This window comes from Barbus barbus, assembly GCF_936440315.1.
Source record: "Barbus barbus genome assembly, chromosome: 15".
Lineage (NCBI taxonomy): Eukaryota > Metazoa > Chordata > Actinopteri > Cypriniformes > Cyprinidae > Barbus > Barbus barbus.
The window spans coordinates 25,029,285-25,046,688 of NC_136743.1; the positions used below are offsets into that span (position 1 = coordinate 25,029,285).

The following is a 17,404-nucleotide window of genomic DNA, read 5'->3' on the forward strand; positions in this document are numbered from 1 at the left end:
GTTTTGAATTGGTGTTACTAAGTGATAGAGCCCTCCAGTGTCTCAGTGCTGTCAGAGGCTCATTAACCTGACAGCATCGCACTGACAGCTCCACACACACACACACACACACACAGAGAGAGAGAGGGAGAATATAAAGAGCCCTATCATCGACTGTTTGCATTATTTGTGTATTAAATTGTGTGTGAGAGAGTTAATGATTGTAGATCATAAAGACTTTGGGACACTTACAGACCATGTGATGTATAATTGTATAAATTTAGTATGTTTCAATAGGCGTGATGACTTTGATAGTTTTTTAATTTTTCGTGCCCATTAAGAGCTGTCACTGACAAATGAATTGTAGTCTAGGTCAATACTCTATTCTTGTGTGAAGGTGCTAAGATGCTGTGTTGAATCCAATGTTACTGTCAGACTGGTCTGGATGCTCAAACAGCAATCTTTTGATAGCATTACAGGCCACAATGAGTGCAATTACATGCACATTTTTAAACCAATTATGCTTAATAAGACAACAGCATGCGTGGTCATGTAAATGTGTAAAATAGTTTTTAAAAAAGGTCATAAATGGCTTAACAGGTTAAGTAAATCAATTATGAATATGCATAATAATGCATATATTTAGCACTTTAGTTTTTTCTGTCTGAATGGCTTTTCTGAGGTAAATCAAATGTTACATGACAAGGGAAACAGGTAAATTTAGCTCAAAGGAAATTAATTATGATATTTATAGGGAATTTTGACAGAACAACTCTTTTTACGGCTGATCAACTGAATCGGCTAGCGATTAATTTAATAGCCATAACTATCAGTTATGCAAATGATATTAATATCGGTGTGTACTGAAAAACACTATTTATTAGCACGGTAACAAGATCAGCAGTTTAATACATGAACTTGTAAGCACAAAACACAAGATACTTCTTTTCAATAAGAGCAAGACTTTATTGGACAAATCTAAGACGTATAAACTAGTCTAACACATAAACACATGCACTCAGGTGGCAGAAAGAAAGAAAGCGTGGAAAGAATGTGAAAAAAATTTAAATCCCCAGTTTATAACAATATGTGCAATTGCTTAGACCTGAACAACCATCAATCATTTCATTTAACCCTTTTTCTATGAGGCTATGAAACTTTATATTAAATGCACCAGTTCAGAATCTGGAGGTTTACTGTGTTAGTGGAAAGAAAGAAAAGAAGTGTGTGACCAGACTAGATGGCTTATCTTCTCATGGTTTGTAGAGAAGCAGCAGGCATGTGGGCCAAGAAGCCCAAAATCCCAAAATGGTGACAAAGGCAAGCTTGAACAAACAAAAACAAACGAATACACAGAATTGTTCATGTCATCGGGTTTTAAACTTGGCTGTTAGACACATCCCTAATGTTGATAGCTTGGGGTGTTGCTATGTTTCTCCTCCCAATACATAAGTCAACATGTTATCTTAGTCACGTGGTCCAAATTTTCCCACTCTTGCAGAGTGTAATTTAGACATGATTTCCATAAGAAGAATATAATATATTTGACCAAGAATTGATTGATAGAAATATTTTAAGCACAAGTTATCAAACACACACATACCAAACTCGAGTATATACTTATAAACTATTCAATAGTTATGCATTAGGACTTAAAGTATGCGTGATTAAAACATGGTTAATGTGTCACATGTCAAACGTATGGGTTATATATATGATATAAAGTTATGCAATGGTATAGGGATGTCATGATACCAAAATACCACCTTCGGTACCATCGGTAGTTACGCTACCTAAGAAAAACAAGTACAGGCAGGATTTTAAAATGTTTATACCGACTTGGTACCATAGTATCGCCGTAATTTTTAGCATAATTTTAGGATGATTTAATGCATTCATTATATGTAAAGGCAGTCTCTGTGCTGTTCTGTGAGTGCTGAGGAATTCAGTTCTGTGAGGAAGAGGTCAAAAAGGTTTTAGGAGTCTAAGGGTGCTTTCACACCTGCCTCATTTAGTTCAGTTGAATCGCACTAGAGTTCGTTTTCCCTCTTGGTGCGGTTCGTTTGGGCAGGTGAGAAAGCAGCAATCGCACTCGGGTGCGCACCAAAAGCGGACCAAACAAGCGTACCGAGACCTCCTTGAATAGGTGGTCTCAGCACGCTTTCAAACGAACCCTGGAGTGGTTCGTTTGTGGTGAGAACGCGATCCAACCTCAAACAGACCCAACTGCAAAAAGAACTGCACGTTTTTGGACTAAACCAGCTGCCGTAGTCAGCTGCGCTGTGCATTATGGGATGAGGAAGTATTTGTTGACAGTTTGCAGTTTAGCATGGCAGGTCGCGGACAAACTTATAATAATGTAATAGCAGTGTGCTGTCTGCTGCATTTTACTCCTGTCTTTGTTTACTTCCAGGAGCACCGTTGGAATTTTCCCGCACGCTCTTTCTGACCAATCGAAAAGCAGTTTAGGGAATTCGTTCACAGACACATCTAGCCAACAAGTGAAGCGGATGTTGTCACGTGACTGCATTTTGGTTCGTTTCAGCTGGTTCGGACCAGAGCAAATAGTGTGGTGTGAAAAGGAACCAAAACGGCTAAAAATAGCTACAATTTATAATTTTTTGCCTTTGGTCCGGACCAAATGAACCGAACTACAGATGTGAAAGCGCCCTAAGTCTGGTTTCTGTCCTGTGTGGGGGAAACCAATCTAGGGAAGTCTTCAAATCATGATTTTATTCATGATGGTCATGGTGTTTTGTCTCTTTGACCCTCCCTGATTTGACAACCTTCTTCTTTTGGATTCTTTGTTTAAGCTGTGAAAGAGGTGGTCGGTTAGGTAGCTTCAGACTTGTTGGCTCTAGGATCCTGGACAGGTTTAAGGTCATCCATAATATGATCCATCCATGATATTCATTCAAGTGTTTTTTTTGTGTGTTTTTTTGCTGTAAGTATTAGTAAAGAGGAAGAGTTCAACAGTTCATGTGCGCCCAGCCATTTTGCTTGAACATTGAGGAGTATGTAACTTCTCCTATCCTATCTTTATACTAGTAATGCACCAAAATTTTGGCAACCAAAAATATTTGGCCGAAAGAGAATTTTTGGTTGCTGAAATTTTGGTTCATCACAAGTATTAAACTAAGTTACATCAACTCTAGAATTTTCTGTTGATGGACAGTTTTACCTTTGTTTTTTGTTAGCTGTACTTGTAAAACAACACGGAAGGCAACTTTTTGTTCTACAATGTAACAAAGATGTAACACCCTCAGTGTAAGATCGCTTCATGATTCTTGAATGATGTGTACTCTGTGCAGTTAATTGAGATTGATATGTTCGCACACTGCACTGTTGCATGTGCATGTTTGACCTGTGCTTTACTTCACAGGGTGAATGACGTGATTCTGCGAGTGAATGAGGTTGATGTTCGGGATGTGACTCACAGTAAGGCTGTGGAGGCATTGAAGGAAGCGGGGTCGCTGGTCAGACTCTATGTCAGGAGGAGAAAGTCTGCATCGGAGAAAACCATGGAGATCAAGCTTATCAAAGGACCCAAAGGTATAGTAACACCAGCCAACTCCTCATTATTGCTGTAGATTTTTCATTGGTGCAGCTTTGACAGTGTACCTGGGATTTTAAAAGTCATAAAGATAAATGAGTGATTTAATACTTTGAAAAGTTATGTATGGTCAAAGTTTTAAGTGGATGTGGATAATATAGCATCTGGCATGCGGATGTTAGTTGGGATATGAGCGTGTGCTCTGATGCATGACATCAACAAGTCACGATGCTTTCATAGCGAGCTAATCTGATAAGATGAGGCAGCCCGAGGCACCCACAGCTGCTGCCGACGATTTAGTGCCAGAATGAAGAAGCACCTCAAAGATATAGCAGTATTTTGGTTTTTAAAGGGATGACCACATGCAGACTGAAGTTATATGTAAAACATGTAAATTTCAAGAGACAACACAAAGTGGAAACACTACAAATCTTTAGTTACCTCAAAGCGAAGCACAGCAATTTGCAGCTATGCTCGGCAGAAAACCTTCACCATTGGCTTGACTAGGCTCTATGTATAAAGTTATAATTGTGGCTCTTGCTCTATTTAAAAAGATTAATAGCATGGTGAAGAACAGTTTCAGTTTCACCCAACCAAATTTGATATTTTTAACCTTCCCTGCATTATACTGAGAAAACAAGAGTGCTGCAAAATCATTTCTTGGGATTAATATCTGATCAGAGTTAAGAGTGTATGATTGTTAAAGTCACGCTGTATTTAAAATACCAGTTTTCTATTTTAATATACTTTAATATATCATTTATTTCTGTGATCAAAGCTGAATTTTCAGCATCATTACTTCAGTCTTCAGTGTCACATGATCCTTCAGAAATCATTCTAATATGCTGAATAATCAATGTTTGAAACAGTTGTGCTGCTTAATTTTTTGGGGGACCTGTGAATTTTTTTTTTAGGATTCTCTGATTAATAAAAAGTTAAAAAGAACAGCATTTAAAAAGACCTTAAGCTGCTGTTGCCATGGATACATTCCTCTCTCACCTTTACACACAGTTTGCAGTTATCAATTTATCTCTCTCTTTTTTGTTTATTCAAATCAAAAGATTACGGTATAGCATTTTATGTTGTTGTTGTGTGTGAATGTTCATTATGGAATATATTGTTGATTATTTAACTGCTGTTCATTTTTCTTATGATGTCTAGGTGTATTTTTTGCATGATGAGATGTTTTAGGAGATGCAGCTAAATCTAAGTTTTCTTGGTTTATGCCAGGTCTGGGTTTCAGTATAGCAGGGGGTGTTGGGAATCAGCACATCCCAGGGGACAATAGCATCTACGTCACTAAGATTATTGAAGGTGGAGCTGCACACAAAGATGGGAGGCTGCAGATAGGAGACAAACTTCTTGCTGTAAGGAAACTATTCTAACTAGTCTATTGCCTGTTGTTGATGACTGTGTGCTTGTTAAATAGATTATTGTCTGTGTGTGTTTTGGTGTGTGTCATAGGTGAATAGCTCCTGCCTGGAGGAAGTTACCCATGAGCATGCCGTGACTGCCTTGAAAAATACCCCAGACGTGGTCTCCTTGAAAGTGACTAAACCCAATAGTGTCTTCATGAATGACAGTTTTGCCCCTCCCGACATTACCAACTGTGAGTTCCACATGGGGGGAGTATGGGGGGTAAGATAAAGTGTCTTACTTGTACAGACTGCTGCAGTGTGTGAAGCCCATGCCCGGCAGTGGTCGTATTGATCTGTGCTCCGTTCGTAGCCCTGCCAGCAGGAGCACTAATAGGCCACAGAGGAGAGGACTAAACTACTATCGATCGCTCTTGTCTGAACGTGCCGCCCCCGCAGCCATTAAAGCTTACGTTGTGCAGGAGAGGTGAAGGCACTGCTGCACAAATGCCCCTCCGTGTGTCTTCCTGCCCTTAAACACAGCACTAATGACTCAGTAATGCTGAGGGTTGTGATCTGTCTGAACTCTGTGGAAGTGTTTTTAAGACAGCCCAACTGGATGTGTTTCTCAGGGGGCATTTACATAGAATGCATTCTTGCAAACAGCTAAACCAGTGGTTCTCAACTAAAATCATCTCAAGATGATTTTAGATTATGATTCTTAGCAGGCTTTTTTTGGAATCTTCATTCCTTTTATAGTTCAGTTCCAGATATATGGGGATCTCAATGCAGCTTCATGTTCCAATTTTTAAATATTAGCCATTTTTAATGGTCAAAAACCAAATGTGGGTCACTTTGCATACAGCTGATACTTATTGTATTTAAAGGGGAATGAAAAGGTAATTTTGAAATTAGAATTGTAGCTTGTTTGATTGAGGCACATTAACTTGATCTTAGTAGTCATTCATAAGATTCTATATCTAAATATATTTGGATATGGGGAACAAGGAATTTTGTTAATTCAAATATACAGTATCATAACTACTTTCGAAAAACAAATTTCACATCCTTGGTAAATGTGATTGCTCTCCCCACACATTGTATTCACATCAATAAACCAAGATTTTCCTCACCTGGATTAAGTTTTAGAATTTCCTATTTTTATAACGTGATGCATAGTCATAAATCAAATAGTATCCACTGCTAAGGGGCATATTTGGAGGAATCACTGATACTTGAAACTTTGAAATATTAAAAGATCTCACACTTGAAATAATTAACACTAGGTCATTTAGCATTATCATAAACCTCTGCTAATCTTATTTTGTTTGACGTTTTATTAATCCTGGTAATTAATCTGATGTGTCACACTATACATTCCAAAACACTAGGTTAATGTTATTATTTGCATATGTGCAGTGTCAACAGTAATGACTGGATAAACACAAAATCACATTTGGATTTTTACTGTTGATAATGGGTGAAATTCAACAATTTGTACATGGATCTGCAGATCCTATTATTTCTTAACCATATAGGGCATTATGAGGATTCCAAAATAAAAGGCTGCATTTACACTGCAGGTCTTGATGACCAATTCCGATTTTGTGACTATATCTGATTTTTTAGACGACATGCTTACATTTCTTTCAAAAGTGACCCGTATCCGATGTGTGCGTTTTACACTGCACTTGGTGAAACAAGCCAAAAATAGCATATATGACATCACAAATCAATTTGAATAGTACACTGAGTTTAATTTATTGACATGGAATTCATATAGAAACGTTTTTAATGCAATAGTTACATCTATCAAAATAATTATACTGTAGCCTAGAACTAAATTCTTCAGGACAGTGATGTACGCAGCTCCGCTGAAAGCTTGCGAGTGGAATAATACTCAGGTGTTAGATATTATTAAGCATGTCACATCGTCTTTTTTTTTTTTTTTTAGTAATTAAAACCAAATGCGTTCATCAGTGACTGTATATCATAGGCAGGGTCTTGCCTTTTATTTAACACAAGCGAACGAAATTAATACTCTGCTACTCAACTAGAGACGTTTCATTTGTTACAGGTATGTCTGTACCGTGAAATGCTTAAAAAAACTCACTTTTCAATGACGTAAGAGTTGCATTTACAGGGGAATATCCGATCTGACCACTTACTGGCAGGTGCAAATGCATGTATTCGATTCATATCTTGATTTATTTCCACATATGAATGAGGCCTGAAACCGATCTGAGAATATCGGAATCCATGTGATTTTTTTCCTGCTTACACAGTCATGGGCCTTAACCTTATGTGTTTTTGTCGATCCAATCAAAAGTTGGCAATGCTAAATGTATACATTGTCTGAAAATACAATTCTTTAAATACATTTTTTTTAACTGGTAAAATTCAAGAATCTGGACATTAAGTCGCATTGGGCTCCCCATGTCTCTGGGAATGAATCAAATAGGGCCTTAAAAATGAAGGTTACAAAAGAAAAATTTATGAAGAACCCTAATTTAAAAGGATATTGAGATGTGTTTAAAACTTCTAGCGGTACAGTACAGGCATGCAAACTTTGGAAAAATAATATTTATGGCACTTGGACAGGTATGTTCTATGCAATTGTTTTGATCAAGAAAAACAGGATACATTTCTAGTTTTAACATTTTTTGTTCTTCAGACGTTAATTTTTGGCATCCCAGCTCGAGGACCTTTCCCGATCCCACTCCCCTCTCTCTTTTCCACTTCATTTCCTGCTCTCCACTGTCATATCATAATAAAGACAAAACAACAAAAAGAATCTTTAAAGTATCAGCTTTATGCAAAGTGTCTAAAGTTGTCTAACACCTAAAGCATGAAACGCTATTAACATGCTAACATGCCAAAATATCAAAAACTAAAAAAGAAATCCAGAAGAGCTAGTCCATCTCGACAAGTATCGACAAGTCAGTGGTTGGACGACTAATTTGGCTGTCAATCAACGTGACCCATTCCTTCAGTTGTCAGTCGACATTATTTATGTGTCGTCTTATTGAAAAGATTAACAGCATGGAACCCAGGTGAACATGTCTTTAACGCCTTTAAAACATGATTCATGTAGTCAACTTTAACACTATTTGTTGTTGACCTTTTAAAAGCCCAGGCAATGATTATCAGTCAAATAATGATTAATTACTGCGTAGTTGGTGGCCTGATCCTGTGCATTTTGAGATTGTTTTATGACACAATTGCAAATATAAACTCAGTACGCTCAAGATGCTTATCCTTTCTCCACATTCATCAGATTCAGATTTGGTACGTTTGCCCACTGACAAAGAAATTATCAGTCTATAATTTTAATGGTAGGTTTATTTGAACAGTGACAGAATAACAAAAAACAAATCCTGAAAAAACACATTTCAAAAAAGTTATAAATTGATTTGCATGAATGAGTGAAATAAGTATTTGATCCCCTATCAATCAGCAAGATTTTATAAAGGCAACGAACAGCTTGTTACCTGTATAAAAGACATCTGTCCACAGAAGCAATCAATCAGATTCCAAACTGTCCACACCATGACCAAGACCTGTCCAAGGATGTTAGGGACAAGATTGTAGACCTACACAAGGCTGGAATGGGCTACAAGACCATCGCCAAGCAGCTTGGTGAGAAGGTGACAACAGTTGGTGCGATTATTCGCAAATGGAAGAAACGCAAAATAACTGTCAATCTCCCTCGGACTGGGGCTCCATGCAAGATCTCGGGGTGTTGATGGCGCAGTGGATAAGACACATGCCTTTGGTGTGAGAGACCCGGGTTCGAATCCACCCTGAGCAAGACACTTAACCCCTAGTTGCTCCAGAGGCGTGCGACCTCTGACATATATAGCAATTGTAAGTCGCTTTGGATAAAAGCGTCAGCTAAATAAATAAATGTAAATGTAAATCTCACCTCGTGGAGTTTCAATGATAAGTAAAGTAAAGTAAAGTCGTGACGTATTGTCAAGTATGGTGACCCATACTCGAAATTGGTGCTCTGCGTTTAACCCATCCAAGTGCACACACACAGCAGTGAGTAGTGAACAAATGCACACACACACACACACACCGTGAACACACACCTGGAGCAGTGGGCAGCCATTTATGCTGCGGCACCCGGGGAGCAGTTGGGGGTTCGGTGCCTTGCTCAAGGGCACCTCAGTCGTGGTATTGAGGGTGGAGAGAGCGCTGGACATTCACTCCCCCCACCTACAATCCCTGCCGGCCGGGGACTCGAACCCGCAACCTTTCGATTACGAGTCCAATTCTCTAACCATTAGGCCACGACTTCCCCAAAAATTGCACCATAGCCTAAACAGGACAGTTCAGGTGATGCGAGTTGTGTTGGTCAGGTGTTAGCAGGGCTAATCTCACTATACGTTCATTGACCAGCCCAGGCCACCCCCAGACAAAGATGGTTTGAATCATGAGAACAGTGGTTTGATCATGAGAACAGTGAGGAATCAGCTCAGAACTACACTGTAGGATCTTGTCAATGATCTCAAGAAAACAATTGGTAACACACTACGCCGTGAAGGACTAAAATTCTACAGCGCCTGCAAAGTCCCTCTGCTCAAGAAAGCATGTGTACAGGCCTGTCTGAAGTTTGCCAATGAACATCTGAATGATTCAGAGGAGAACTGGATGAAAGTGTTGTGGTCAGATGAGACCAAAATCGAGCTCTTTGGCATGAACTCAACTCACCGTGTTTGGTGGAGGAGGAATGCTACCTATGACTCCAAGAACACCATCCCCACCGTCAAACATGGAGGTGGAAACATTATGCTTTGGGGGTGTTTTTCTGCTAAGGGGACAGGACAACTCCACCGCATCAAAGGGGCGATAGAAGGGGCCATGTACCGTCAGGGCCGGGGGATTGAAAATGGGTCGTGGATGGGTATTCCAGCATGACAATGACCCAAGACACTCGGCCAAGGCAACAAAGGAGTAGCTCAAGAAGCACATTAAGGTCCTGGAGTGGCCTAGCCAGTCTCCAGACCTTAATTCCACAGAAAATCTGTGGAGGGAGCTGAAGATTTAAGTTGCTAAACATCAGCCTCGAAACCTTAATGACTTGGAGAGGATCTGCAAAGAGGAGTGGGACAAAATCCCTCCGGAGATGTGTGCAAACCTGGTGGCCGACTACAAGTAATGTCTGACCTCTGTGATTGCCAACAAGGGTTTTGCCACCAAATACTAAGTCATGTTTTGCTATGGGGTCAAATACTTTTTTTAAATTTACAACACACAATTTATAACTTTTTTGAATTGGGTTTTTCTGTATTTTGTTGTTGTTATTCTGTCTCTCACTGTTCAAATAAACCTACCTTTAAAATTATAGACTGATCATTTCTTTGTCAGTGGGCAAATGTACAAAATCAGCAGGGGATCAAATAATTTCTTTCCCCTACTGTATCTTAATAGCACTGAAAAAACTGGTGGCAGGATGGTTAAAGATGTCATAGACATGGTGTTCATAGGAATGCGTCAGACAATGACAATAATAAAAAGACTTAAACAATTTTGCTGTTGAAACATGTCTAAACAGCCCTAATCTGAAGTGTTGTTCATGTGGATGTCAAAGCACTGCAGGATGCTTGTTTTGAGAGATGTAAGCCTGACGCAAGACATGTGAAAGGGACTTTAGCTTTGTACTGTAGCTTCAAAGCCCTCAGTCCTGTGGGGACTACAGCTTTTGACCTACAACATTTAGACTTTTGAAGGCAGAATCATTTCCTAGTAAGCTCAAGTCTGTCAAAGAAAGTTACCTTAAAGTTATTGTACATTTACATAATCAACCACCCTCATTCTCCACTGCTAAGCTCTTCAAAGGCTTCTAACCCAAGACACACAGTAACACACTTACAGACATAACACCACACCACCAAATCAGACACGCTTTCGTCATAAAAAGCTCTTGATCTCTCTGCCCCTTCTGATGCACCCCACATAACTCCCTTAAGAGACACGTTTTTAATCCTTAAACAGGATGCTTGCCATGTACACCAGTATGAAGATGGATGACTCCTGTCTCAAAGTCAAAGCCTGCACAACTCTGCTGTTAGCTCTGATCCCCCCTGTGTATGGGGCAATTAGACAAAACCTCCCCAAATCGGTAACAATTTATGACCTGCTAGATAAATAAATCAGTTCAAAATCACTAGAACAGAGTTCAAGTTTGGTGATCTCTGACCTGCAAATTTGTATCGTATAAAAACTTGTGACCAATAGATGATATATCATAGCATGACCATTTAGCTTTTTTTTGTGTGTAGAAGCTTACATTCAGATGAGGTTTCATCCAATCAATAACAGTTGGTTAGAAACACATCCCAGCTCTGCTTTTTTTCTTTGATAATTAGTTTTACTCAGAATCATAATAGGGAAGAAATTATCTGTCACTACTATTACTTTGTGACTTTAGGACAGGAAAATACATGTATCCTTTGCAGAGGCAACCCCACCATTAATTACAAACATTCATTGTTTCATTCAGTGGTAAGAAGTGTTGATAGAAAATAGTTAAATAATTAAAAACCACTTTACCCAAATTGTGTTCATTTTATATTTTATGCCTGTTCGAGTATTGTGTTGTTCTGTTGTTGTATTGACATTCTCCTATGCATATTTGTTTGATGCACAGAGTTACTGCTTTTGTAGCACATTTCAAATCAGTCACTTAGGAGGTTTCTTTCAAGTTCTGATTTTTGTAAAGACAGCAAGGCAGTTCATTGGGTTGTGGAAGATAGTTAGGATTGATTTTGATGCAGAAAGACTCGCACCATTCCTGAGACCCATCTATACCATAATAGTGGAGCCAGCAGACAAGGTTGCTTTTCTCTACTTGACTTGAAAGACAAATCACAAATTCAATCATGGCTGGGATCACATAGTCATGTCTGTATTGCTAATCCAAGCAGCAATATCTTAATGCAAAGAAGGCAGCATGTGGAACGGTGGTACTCGGGCCTCAAAAATCGGAGTTAATTTTGTTAAGTGTGCACAATCATTCAGCAGCCTGACTCAGAATGGAAATAATGCTGTTTATAGCTTGTAGATAGTGTTCAAGTGCTGTTCTTTTTCTTTTTTTTGACGATGCTTTTTGGGCACACTGATCTGCTTGATTTGGTTGGTGTATTGCAGAGAGGGAGCCTTTGTGTCAGTAGATTATATTTTTGTCCCCATGGAGAGCCATAAAGCATGCATTTTACCATCTGTTGGGCTTCTTTTTTTTTTCGTGCCACTCTGCTTCGCCTGAGGGTAAAACGAGGTCTCTGCTGCTAAGCCTCTCATTCTGTTATAGGCTGTAGTGCAGTACTGCAAAGAGAATGCTATTGCCACTGTTGCTCCCAGCCCACTGGGCCCAAATATACATCTCCCAACTGTCAGAGAGCTCATATCAGAGGACAAATCGTAGAATAAGACCTGAATTAATGTATAAACCCAACACAAGCATTGACTAGAGCAGCCGCGATCAGCTCCGGTTCCCATGTCTGAGCTGTGACACGCCGCAGACTTGTGCCGTGTAAATGCCCAGACCTCTGTACTACTAGTTTTAACGCGAATAAACATGACTGAACATCTCATGCCTCATGTAATTGCTCAATCAATGTTTCAACCACGGAAAGACATCAACAAAACAGCATGGAAATAAAATGTCACATAGCATTTAATTTACCACAGCAAGTCATCAGTGTCCACATCTCGTTAGCTCACTAGAGAAATTAAGTCTAGAGAGGAGCATTTAGCGAAATATTACACCATATATTCATTATATTTTACTAAACTTGTTAGTCTTAATTATTTAATGTATGTTTAAATTAATCTGTTATGAAACATGCTATGACAGCCAGTGTGTTATATTTTAACAAATAGCCTAGAAATTGTATTATTTATAAGTTAATATAAAAACTGCATTATGTGCAGTTTACATGTTTGCATCATTTTTTATTTTATCTATTTTTTTTTTTTTAAAAGTTGAGTGTTGATCATCTATTTAAAAATAAATAGAAATTAAATTTAAGTTTAGGTTAAGTTGTTACGCCTAATTGTAACCTTATAATGTAAAAGGGCTAGCACAGGGCTAGCACATACTGTATCTGGTCTCTCTCATCCAAATAAAGATGTCACATCTCATCACGGGTAAGAGAAGTGTTTCATGAAGTGGACACTATAGGGAAGAGAAGAGTTTTGTTTCATCATATCACCATTGCAACAATTATCACAATTAAGCATGCATTCCACACTGGTGACATTACAACAGTAACTGCAGATGGCAAATACTGACAGATATAAAAGCTCTTTTGGATAGTTGGGAAAATCATTCAGTACTACCTATTTTCCCCGTTTTACCATCATTTTGTGATTATGCAATTATGGATCATACTTCCAGTCAACAGAGCTTGTGTGATGATGCACCGATAGCCTTTTGTCATGAGTCTGCTTCAAATGAGACCTTTACAGAGAGACAAAGACGGTTAAAATAAGGATAGTTTAGGCTCAGATTCACCCTGACCACCAGGTCTCTTTCCCCCACATGGATATCTTTGTAAGCGGAGCCGCAGTGGAGGCCCAGGTGCTAAAAGCTCATCCCAGGGTATCATTTACTGTCAGCGTGTGTCTGTTTCTCATAGGGATGCAAACTGAATAGCATATAATTGTGCATGTCTGGAGGATTAGGAAAAAGAGATCTTGAAACTCTTTGGTGCAAGCTTTTAGGTAATGCAGTTCAAGATGTTTGAGACTTGTTTCTGTGACCTGTTTTAATGTTTGTGCCTGTTTTCCCAGCCTATTCGCAACACATGGAAAACCATATCAGCCCTCCAAGCTATCTGAGCCAGCCGCTGCCTCCGGTGCATTCCGGACGCTACTCCCCAACCTTGAAAACCACGGTGGGGGATGATGATGGAAACAGGTATTGTAAAAAATTGTCTACATAAATCTACGATGATGCTCATACAAGATTTTTTGCCATAATGCAATGAGAAACGATGCAATGCTGTCTGTGTGTATAGATCAACGTTTTACTCTTTAAAACTGGTCCTTATTACGGCTGGGTATTGATACAGATTTCCTGATTTAATTCCTATCTTTAATGAAAGAATAGTTTGTGAGTCTTATTCAGTGATTAATTAAAGGCACAGCTAATAATATTCTTTTTTGTTTTTTTAAAAGACTGCATTGATAGTGCTGTATATTATTTTGTGCAACTCAATAGAAAGGTGTTTTCCTGCCATTATTTTGTGATATACTTAGTATCATCTGATGAATACCAGATTAATCTTGTACTTATAAGCCTAATGTTTGAGTTCAATAAAAGGGGATCTTCATGCTGTTCATGATTATTTTTATAATGTGATGCCAGAGCAAGTCAGTGCTCTGAGTCTCACGTGTGATATTCAGGATGATATCATGACCTGTTTAGAAGATGAGATGCTCTGAACTTTTTTGATATAGTTCACTGGAGTATCGAATTGCTATTTACTATTACTCAGGTCAGTTGGCCCAAGCTGCAATGCCTCACTGAGGGAGTTGTCAATTGTGAGGGCAGATGGCAGTTCCCCTTTCAGCATACCATCCGTGTCTGAGAAACATGTGATAATTATACAAGGTTATATCTATTTTAATTTTAGAATTGGCCCACTTAAGAGAGCACAGTCAAAAATCTGATTGATTGCAAAAAAGCGTGTGGTTATACAATTTATCCTGATGTAGCACCAGACACTTATACACACAGAGAAATCTGACCCAAAATGACACATCATTGCCGATTTAGCAATTTGATAAGCTCCAAATTTAGCCCATCCACGTCATGTGTGGGTTCATTTTCATAAAAACTGCAGCGCATCATCAAGCCTCTTAGCCATCTTGCCAGAAACAAGATTGTTGTAATCCAGCAGAACAAACGATTCTATTAATCTGACCATTTAGGTGCGCATTAGGATTTGAAGTTTAGCGCAACAATCAAACATACAGTACAGCCTGAAAGGAGCATGTGGCCCATACTAGATGTCATTGTGTTCATTGTTGATTTTTATAGCAATGCCCTATTTAATAGGCAAGAGATGATGTGATAAAATGGTGTTTGATTTTACAGTATCAGTATTGTAAGTTAGCCACAGGGATGTTTTTTGGCTGTGTGTAGTAGAACTAGACCAGCAGTGCCTCCAAGAGGTCATTTATATACAGTGGCAAGTTTGGGAACCCCTTGCAGAATCTGTAAAAGTGTGAATAATTTTTACAAAATAAGAGAGATCATACAAAATGCATGTTATTTTTTATTTAGTGCTGTCCATGTTTTTTATTTAGTCCACAAGACAAAAAAAAATAGCTGAAATTATTAAAACCAGTCTCAAGTGTCAGTTTTTCGAAATTGAGATTTATACATAATCTGAAAGCTGAATAAGTAAGATTTCCATTGATGTATGGTTTGTTAGGATCAGACAATATTTGATCGAGATGCAACTATTTGAAAATCTGGAATCTGAGGGTGCAAAAATAATCTAAATATTGTGAAAATCGCCTTTAAAGTTGTCCAAATGAACTTCTTAGCAATGCATATTACTAATCAAAAATGAAGTTTTGATATATTTACAGTAAGAAATTTGCTAAATATCTTCATGGAACATGATCTTTACTTAATATCCTAATGATTTTTGGCATAAAAGTAAAATTGATAATTTTGACCCATTCAATGTACTTTTGGCTATTGCTACAAATATACCCCAGCGACTTAAGACTGCTTTTGTGGTCCATGGTCACATATAGTAATGCACTTACGGAATTGGGTGTACAGATACAATGCATTCATGCCACCTGAAGCAGGAATATGATGTTCACATATTATACTATGTTAAATATTTGAACAGAAAACAGTTATTTTAAATGAATTCAATTAAATATTTCACAGTATTACTATGAAAAAATTACATCAGAATTACTGCATAAGAGACTTCTTTTTCACAGGTGTCCTTGTCGCTAATATGTCTAACTCTTATAGAATGTTGCTGTATGACATGTACAATACAGAGAACACAGCATATTTTCCTGATATAGGACAATGTAATAATTTTTGCTAGCTGTAATAATTTTTGCTATTTCAGACAAAAATGAACAGCTTGTATATGATGCTGTGAGTCTGTAAGTTTAGTTTTTTAATGTGGTTGTATAAGGACACGTTTTTATTTTTTGCTTATGCAGGGAACCCAGGAAGGTGGTGCTGCATCGAGGCTCTACAGGGCTTGGGTTCAACATAGTGGGTGGAGAGGACGGAGAGGGTATATTTATTTCCTTCATCCTAGCTGGAGGCCCTGCAGACCTGTGTGGAGAATTGAGGAAAGGAGACCGCTTGGTGTCTGTGAGTATTACAGTGGCCACTGAAACCTTGCCTTGCCACACTGAAGATGAGCATCTAATCAGGAGTTTTTCTTACAGCTTTCAGCAGACACACTGAGCTCGGTGTGCAGACCACTATCATACTGCTTATCCTATTGATATAAAAATGGCTGTACCTTTCTTAGGTGAATGGAATAGACCTACGCGGTGCCACTCATGAACAGGCCGCAGCAGCCCTGAAGAACGCCGGACAAACAGTCACCATCGTTGCCCAGTACAGACCTGAGGGTGAGTCTTACTTAATGAAAAACAGTGCCATGTCAATCATTTTGACCACTCGTTAAAAACTGCAATCAGTGATCAGCAGGAGCCTCTTAGCTGTGTTATTGCGAGAAGTAAAACGCTAATAAGCCAGTACTCCAGTTGTATAGCCTTCTATTGCCATTAGGTCAGATCAATCAGGTCTCATAAAAATTCTAATTTGAGTATTGAGTCATCCAGGTCTGAGACTGTTAGACTGTTCAACCTGTCCATTATTATACTCTTAACAATGATGTTACATTTCTTTCTTTCACTCCCCTTGATAAACACAGATAGGCTCGCATTTTTAAAGTATTGATTCTGACATTTTGATTAGAGTGAATGGTTGTTCTGCATCACTTACGTTTGTATGGCATTTACGCCATGTGAACAATTGCTTCTTATCATGACAATACTATTTGTTTAACTTTGATCATGCGCTTTATTGATAACATTGTTTTTATGCACAAATATTCAGCAACACTCTTTTTACATGAGTCTTTTATTCTCTCTCATACACACAATGCCTTATGGGGGTGATATTTTTGGCCTTGTGTTTCAGAGTACAGCCGTTTTGAAGCTAAGATCCATGACCTAAGAGAGCAGATGATGAACAGCAGCATCAGCTCAGGCTCAGGGTCCCTGAGGACCAGTCAGAAGAGATCACTATACGTCAGGTACTGGACAAATATGTACAATATTCTACAAGGAATTGAAAAACTGCATATAAAGTCACTATGAAATCAATTAATTTACTTTATTTTTATTTACTTTTTTCTTTCGTAATATTATTAACTTCCCCTCCCCCTCGCAATGATGTCCCTTTTCTGATGATATGTGTACCGGCGCAAGAGCTGGGCAATAAAACCTC

General features: G+C 38.5%; 1 protein-coding gene across 4 annotated transcripts in view; it reads left to right on the forward strand.

Annotated features, from left to right (window-relative positions):
* LOC306881632 (discs large homolog 1-like protein) overlaps positions 1 to 17,404 on the forward strand; it is a 132,975-nt gene that overhangs the window by 99,470 nt on the left and 16,101 nt on the right. For all 4 annotated transcript variants that reach the window (XM_079435807.1, XM_079435806.1, XM_079435805.1 and 1 more), the window contains 7 exons: positions 3,362 to 3,531; positions 4,763 to 4,899; positions 4,997 to 5,141; positions 13,687 to 13,813; positions 16,099 to 16,255; positions 16,419 to 16,521; positions 17,096 to 17,210. In XM_079435807.1, coding sequence (XP_079291933.1) covers positions 3,362 to 3,531; positions 4,763 to 4,899; positions 4,997 to 5,141; positions 13,687 to 13,813; positions 16,099 to 16,255; positions 16,419 to 16,521; positions 17,096 to 17,210 — 954 coding nt within the window. The remainder of the gene's footprint in view (positions 1 to 3,361; positions 3,532 to 4,762; positions 4,900 to 4,996; positions 5,142 to 13,686; positions 13,814 to 16,098; positions 16,256 to 16,418; positions 16,522 to 17,095; positions 17,211 to 17,404) is intronic.